Source organism: Saccostrea cucullata, unplaced genomic scaffold (genome assembly GCF_032062105.1).
Source record: "Saccostrea cucullata isolate Sc308-1 unplaced genomic scaffold, CSIRO_AGI_Scuc_v1 ctg20631, whole genome shotgun sequence".
Taxonomy (NCBI): domain Eukaryota; kingdom Metazoa; phylum Mollusca; class Bivalvia; order Ostreida; family Ostreidae; genus Saccostrea; species Saccostrea cuccullata.
The window spans coordinates 1-7,837 of record NW_026937533.1 but is presented as its reverse complement, the minus strand read 5'-3'; the positions used below and the strand labels follow the sequence as shown (position 1 = coordinate 7,837).

Genomic DNA, 7,837 nt, shown 5'->3' with positions numbered 1-7,837 from the left:
ATAGTTTTACGGTTTCCCCTATATTTATATATATACATTTAATGCAGACTGACTGCAGAAGGATCATTGAAGGGGGTTAATGGTTTTAAGACCTTTATTAGGCCCTAATTGTGGATATTAACGAAAAAGAATTCCTTCATCTGTCTTTCTTTTCTTTTTTTCTTGTTTTGTTTTTCTTTTTTGGTTCAGTTGTTGTTCTTCTTCCAGAAAAAAAAACAAAACATGTTGATTACGTATAGAGAAACACGTCAAAATATGAAAGTAGGGATAGGAATTGAGAAACTTTGTGATGTAAAGATAATTTCGTGGTAATGATATATGAGTGTGTGTATTTGAAGTAATGCCTAATGGGTATACATGATACATGATTCATTTAATCAAGACTTATCTTTTAGCTAGCTTTCCTCTCATGTGAATGTGTTGAAAATGTCATTTTTCACTTTAATTTGTTATTTCTTTAAAAATGAAAAGAAATATGAATAAATATATTTTGTTTCTTAAAAATGTTATCAAAATTACAATTAAAATTGTGAAAACTGAAAGATTCATGTATATTATCTAATCAGACAGAAACCCAGTGGGGATAGTTTTGAAAAAGTAGATTTTAATTTGTCCCACTAAGGGAAATGTGTTTTATTTACGATGTTACACTATCACTATAAGTATTCAAAACACCTCATATTTATGCTGCATTTCCAAATTGCTGAGAAAATAATCAGAAACAAATTCAATTCAACTTAAGAATGAGTGCACTTAAGCTATGAGAGTTGGATCCCGATGTTTTGCGCAAAATAAAATTCCAAAATTCATTAAATTTATGTTTTATAGGTATTAAACAATGTCTTAAGAGCAGGTTTTGGTATATTATATTACATGAAAGTATTAAATAATGCCGAACGACACTAGCTTTTGAGAAGGGGGTCTAACAGTTTTGTCTCATTTCTATTGTTATTCATATGCATACCAGTTTTCAACGACTTTGTTTACATCGAGCCGCAACTTGGCCATTTTTCTTATTTGCACAGAATATGTATTTTAACTTTAACTTATACATATCCAAAGGACAATGTTGGCCAAGTTGCAGCTCATATCTAATTTTCAAAAAAATGTCCCCAAACTAGGGTCGAGATAGCTACTAAATTAACCGGTCACTGGGCAACAACGATTGATATTATAATCACCTTTCCCACGTGACCTTCTGCTTTTCGATACGCTAACGCTTTCATTGAAAATATCATTGTGTTTAAGTCTCTGTTGTGACATTATCTATCGTACTTCCAACTTCAAACTATGGGAGATTTTTGCGCAAATTTTAATAGGGTTTGAAGATAATATGTCTCTTATTTATCTTTATGCTTTTCAATATGGGTGTTTTGAAAGAATTCTGGTTTTGACAGTGTCATTAGTAAGTACATGTATAGGCTTATGTCGCCTCTGTATTATGGTCTGCACAGCGAGACATTTACCCCATCCCTTAATATTAGAATCATTTAATAATTGTGCACCATGAAATCAACACGATATCTCTCTCTTTTCTCCATTTCAATTCGCAATGCGAAAAAATCATATGTGCTAATGTTTACATTCCACAACCATGCGGTTTAAATGTCTCCGCCTATTTGTGGAAACCTTAGATTCGAAAGTGGTCCCGTTCAAATTTCCGGAATTTAGGGCTTTTACGTGTTCTTTTCAATTACATTTTCTGTAATTATAGAAATATATATGACAAAAAATTCTAGAAATAAATATCAAAAGCATATGCTTGCACATTAATCATAGATTAATTTAGCGATATATTGTAATGTTAAGCTTAAAATGGGTAGCCGAAAAGGTTCCAAATGACGTACTTAAGTGTACTCATTCTTTGTACAATCCCTCTTTGGTAGCATATAATGAAAATATAAAATACATGAATCTATTATTATATCAATCAGTTTTTTAATCATTGATGAATTTCTAATTAAGTTACTGTGTGTTTTAATTGCTTTAGGGTCAATGCTGTTAATGACTCTAGAGCAAACAGGGACACTGCGGAAGTGAAAAAGAAATGGCAAGACTTAAGCAGTTTGACGAAAAAAAGGAAGCTGAGAGGATTAAACACCGCAAAGTTACAGGAGGAGGACCTGCGATGAGTGATGATGTAAAGCCATGGGAACAACTGGTAAATTTTTGTGCTGCATTTATTCAACACAGTCTGTAATGAAGTAAATTATAGTCATATCATTACAAAATAAAATTATATGCAATTATAACATGATTATTATTTAAATAATTATATTCAAAACAGTAAAGTGTATACATTTATATTTCCATTTCTACTTGTTTTCTCTGAGATGACTCTTTAAAATTTGTTGAAGTTGATTTCTTGATAATTCTACTGTTAATGTAAATTATGCAAAACGATAGGTCAGGAGCATCTAAGGTGACTTAATGTGGCTGTACATCTCCTGCGTGTCTGTCTTTATGTTTGGCGCTAAGTAGTCCAAAAATGCATGTAACTCTCATGCGGCTGTCTTTGTGTTTGACGTCAATGGGCAAGGACTATATTGAAATTGACATTTAAGGTTGCATGTAGTTTACAACTACAGTGTATTAATCTTCATTAAAATCTAAATCTACAATTTTATTTCACAATGAAATGGAAACATAAGGAATCACTGTCGAGAGTTTTGCAATGCCCTGACATACTATATTAACTAGACAGTGATTCCTTAACAAACTGCATATATGCACAATATATCGACTGAATAATTAAAAAAATAACATACATCATTATGACTGCTGTCTACATGTAGATCATTGGAACATTTACCAAGAGAGCTCTGGAGGGGGTGCAGGGAGGAATTGATACAGCGGCAACAACCGAGCGAGGTATCTTATGTATAATTATATTTATCTTAAGTTTACCAATTCATCACGTGAATATGAATCATGTCCAACTACAAATCATGGGAGATCTTATATACATGTATATATCATTATGTATCAGTAAAAAAATAAACCAAGAAGAGAATGAAGAAGAATTTCACTTCTGAAATCATAATTTATTGACACGATTATATAATCTCAATACCTATACATTTTTCAGAGACATCATACGCTTTTGAAGAAGCTGTTGAAAATACCCCAGCAGTAGGTATGTATATACTGCTGTGATATCACAAGGGGTTTCCTGAGTTAAAATGGCTATTAGAAGTAAAATAATAATTTGCATTCATATGTTAAAACACTTAATATTAACAGTGTAAAATGATAGTGATGTAATTGTAATTTTATTTGACAGTCAGACAATCTGAATACACTAGGCTTATCTAAAGTGTATAAGATAACTGTTATTGTACAATTGCAACAATGGCCTGTTATAAATAATATTAAAACAGAATTCATGTAATTTTAGATACTTGTGAAGAAACAGAGTTTGAGACAGGTAATATACGAGGGTTGTCCCGTAAAATCGTTGACAAGTTGTCTAGTGTAAAAAATAAACATCACTGCGTTCTGAAATTTTCACTACTATTTAGTACATATTTTAGTAATATACACAGCAAATTTCAGATAAATATATGCATAAATAGGCAAATTATGAGATTTTATGCCATGTATTGTATCACCTAACGGCGCATGGATTATAACGTCAAAGTGTCTAAAACAGCGTCACGTTTTATCTTTGCTGAAAATGAAGTTGGATGAGTCCGACTTAAAATCTAAGAATTTCATTTGATACTCATTCTTTAGTCTCCATAAACAGTTGAAGAACCAATTGGCACCCTCATGAGACCTTCTGAAGATTTATTAGTAAGTTACGGACAATATTCGCACCATCATTTAACTTACAGAAAATCTCATATAGGCGGTCTACTGTGACAGCGTCTTTTGCTGTTACATTAGGAGCTTGTCCGTATGTTTTGTACTCCCCGATCAATCCCGATCAAAAAAAAACTTCGCTAAGAAAACTCCTATTTCATTTGTGTACTTAAATTATGGTGATATTTTTATAATCTTTCTTATTCTATGGTCATTTCAAGTCTCTCAAGGTGTCATTATAACATCGAATTAAAACGGAACTGCTCTCCGGTGCGCCGTAACGTCATAAAACGTCGCCATTTTTCGTATGTTGTGTTTACCACTTTCCCATTTCGAATGCTCGAGAAACTGCCAAAAATTAACCAAATGCCTTAAAAGTTTTACAAAGACTACAAAATTGATTGTGGAATTGAATCAGGATAATTTTAATCCAAATCTTATGTATTCAATACTTTTATTTTGATTTCAAACTTGTGTATTCTTTAATAAAACCTTGGTTTTTTGTCCGTGCGCCGTAGGACAATACCCCGTGCACATTCAAGCATAATAAACTTTTTTTTTTTGCCTATATTTTATCAAAATAATTATCATGCACTTAGATTTGATAAATAAATATTTACTGAAATTTTCAGCTTAGTGCGCCTATTACTTTTCGAGAAAAATGCTTTGTCCACGATTTTATGGGACAACCCTCGTATATTAATTCATCCACTGTATAAAGGGTTATGAATAATGGTTTTAATAAGCATGAAAGGGTGTCATTTTTAAACAAATATGGGTTGGTTTCAAGATCAACTTCCATAATTCCCTGTAAATTTGATCGTGTACCAATCTGTATTTATATCCATATATGTTTTAAAATTACACCTTTTTACTTATGTTTAATTTCATGACTGGTTTATAATGTATTTTTTGCATAATTATTCACTGGAACTAATGAAATATTTGATTTTTCAAATCTTAAAGAATCTCCGATAATTTGTTGCCAAGGCTCGGGGATTAAAAACCATACGGTACAACCCACTGGATGAAAAATGATATCCAACTATAAATCATTGGAGCTCCTATATATGTTATGTATCTATATACATTAGTGTTAATTCAACTCTTTTGTTTTGTTTAAGGTGTTTTGGCAAATTCCCTACCCTCTGCTGATGGAGTAGCTGTATATCCATATGCACATAAAACAAGAGAAAAAATTCTCAAAGTAAGTATGGATATATTAATCTGTGGCCTTTTTCACATTACATTTCCTCTGTTTCATGCACCATATGTCAAAACCTGACTATTATTTAAGCATAGTGAATGCAAAACACAACACTATTAAGTTAGTGAAATCATACTTAAGATTTTTTTGTTAAAAGGACCACTAATGATGAAGGTGGTATTTTTAGGTCACCTGTGTCACTCAGATGACCTATTGTTGTTACCTGTTTTCATCTGTCTTCTTTTGTAAACTCTTGAACATGTTTTAAGCTTCTTCTCTGGAACCACTGAAGCAATTTCAACCAAATTTGGCATATAGCATCTATGGATAAAGGGGAACAAACCCTGTTACAGTTATGAGTCTCAGACTATCTCTTTAAAAAAAGATTCATTGCTTAAGTACACCCACACGCTCAGCTCATAAGCAATTTTTGTGTCAAATATGAGCTTTCAAGATTCTCTGTATAAAATAAAAGCTTGATCATGATAGCATGACCAGAAAGACAGGTAGACAGACAGGCAGTCAAGGTTATTCCTTCCTACCTGTAATACATTGTTTATGATGTTTTTTTTTTTTTAAAAGAAGAAACCCATTGAAAGTATGCTATTTACCTATTTCAGGTGATGAATCTTCCAACTTGAGAAGAGAGTTTCTGGAAGGGGAGAAAGAAAAAAACAAGGCCGTTGAAGAGTACAGGAAAAAGAAGATTCTACTCCTGGAAAAAATAGTGCAACAACAGAGTGAGGTTATTGAAGTCCAGAGGAGAGCAACAACAGCCCTGGAAATCCTGGCCACAAAATTTCAGGAATCTACCCAGTCCCCCGGCCTCCCCATTTACCCTTTCCCCTGTTATTAAATTTAGTTGATGGTTTAATCCTTATAATCTTTTTCTGAGTTCACAGTATTTGATGTAATATCATAGGAATATATCTTATTTTCTGTATATTTAAAGTATTCAATGTGTAACGGAAGGATTTTGAACAATTTTAAATAACTCTAAACTAATTAAAAATACTTTGCTAGATAACGATAAAAGTGAAATGAACCAAATTCACAAGACTGATAACATGTAAGGAGACAACCATTTAGCACATTAAAAGTTTTGAAGAGTTATCTGCCCTTGATGAAAAGAGGAAAATTTTTGATTTCACAAAATTTCTGCGGTAAATAGTTCATTTTATTTCATATTTTAATAAAGAGGGAATTTATGCATATTTTCACGAAGAGATTTGTTTTAAATTCAAAATACTTTTTCAATATTTTATAAAAACATGCAGTGCCCCTAGACTTCAATGTAAAATTCAAGGGGATATTAATTGGACAATAATCAAAATTTTGTAAATTCCTTTGGTGGAGCATTTTTATTTGATAACATCTTCAAAATGCTACCTATGTTCCGCGTGGCGCAGTGGTTAGAGCGTCTGCTCTAGAGTCGCGAAGTAAGGAGTTCAATCCTTACGTCGCAGGTTCGAATCCCACTGTCTCCATATGAGTGAAGAATTCTCAAGAGGGACGTTAAACAACATACAATCAATCAATCAATCAAGATGCTACCATGATTAAAAATATTGGACCATTCATTTATTAGGCACAAAATATGGTCGTTATACATTGAATACCTTAAGAATTAATCAACAGTGTTTAAAAGTTAACTGGGAAATTAACTTTGTTGATCACGTGATCAAATCCTGTAAAACCGGAAGGGTTTCTCAGTAGAATTGATCATGTACCCATTCACAAAGTTCATTTCCAAGTGAACCTTTAAACATTGTAATTTATTACAGATACAGTCAATTCATATAGAATTGAACATACTTTCTCTTCAATAGGTTCATCTAAGGAAAATATTCTCAAATGTAAATATATTAAAATGTAAGAATGATAATTAGGTTTGTTTAAAAGATAATAGAACAAGCATCCCCATCAAGAAACTCTCTTTTAAGGTTGTATGGTTCATCACCTGAAATATATACAGTGTGGTTTTCTGTCTGCTTCCCATAAACCAATTTAATTTCTTTCATGCAGTAATGATTTACCAGGTCGATTTAAGGTAGTGGTATTAATGAGCATTGCATATAAAATGTGTATGCATGTATCATCATAAGAATTATTCCCCTTAAACTCTCTAAAATTTGAATGATGATAATGTCTTTTCATGCATCTCGTGTGATTATTATACCCCTGCTACGAAGGAGAGGGGGGTATACTGTTTTACCCTTGTGTGTTCTGTCCGTCCATCTGTCTGTCCGTAACAAATTTTTGTCTCAATTTTCTGAGTAACTACTCATAGCAGATGCTTGAAATTTTAGTACACTCTTTTTTGAGGCATGCCATATGGTGGGATTAACTTTGATATGAATCTGATGTCAGTTTCATATTTTTCTGTGCATCTGTCCGTAATTGAACTTGTATATTTTAACATGATTGTGTTTATCCACATCAGAGCAGTGGCTCACAGATTTCTTGTTTATTTTTCAGCATTTTGTTTTAATGTCAATAAGAGCATTATGTCCGATTCATATTGATGTTATCATTTTGCTTCAGTACTTTTCTCATATTTTCCTCTTCCTTTTGGAAATTCTTTTGTACATAATTATTAGACATGAATGTTTTTTGAATACTGGCTATTCCAAGGGGAAAAATCTTTTAGCTTACATTCTTACAATAAAATATGTAAAACTTCTACTTGATTAGGTCTTGTGACTTGATTTTCAAGCACCTGTATACTTAAACACTGTGAGAATTACCCTTTTTTAATAGATTAATTCCATATATGAATATATCAACGAAAAAACATGCTTTGATGTTCAATAATTCATGTAATAC

General features: G+C 32.1%; 1 protein-coding gene across 2 annotated transcripts; it reads left to right on the top strand.

Moving 5' to 3' along the window:
* The first annotated feature begins 1,875 nt into the window (after positions 1-1,875).
* LOC134248338 (uncharacterized) lies at positions 1,876-7,831 on the top strand. 2 transcript variants are annotated; one of them, XM_062730745.1, is made up of 6 exons: positions 1,876-2,161; positions 2,796-2,871; positions 3,089-3,136; positions 3,398-3,427; positions 4,929-5,011; positions 5,632-7,831. In XM_062730745.1, the coding sequence occupies exons 1-6, from the start codon at positions 2,048-2,050 to the stop codon at positions 5,650-5,652; spliced, it is 372 nt and encodes a 123-aa protein (XP_062586729.1). In that variant the 5' UTR covers positions 1,876-2,047; the 3' UTR covers positions 5,653-7,831. The 2 variants fall into 2 exon arrangements, with proteins under 2 accessions (XP_062586729.1, XP_062586730.1); XM_062730746.1 differs by lacking the exon at positions 3,089-3,136.
* The last annotated feature ends 6 nt before the right edge of the window (positions 7,832-7,837 follow it).

Coding starts and splice junctions, on each gene's coding strand:
- LOC134248338 (XM_062730745.1), top strand. CDS start 2,048: ATGGCAAGACTTAAGCAGTTTGACGAAAAAAAGGAAGCTGAGAGGATT. Junction 2,162..2,795: donor TAAAGCCATGGGAACAACTG/GTAAATTTTTGT, acceptor GTCTACATGTAG/ATCATTGGAACATTTACCAA. Junction 2,872..3,088: donor AGCGGCAACAACCGAGCGAG/GTATCTTATGTA, acceptor TACATTTTTCAG/AGACATCATACGCTTTTGAA.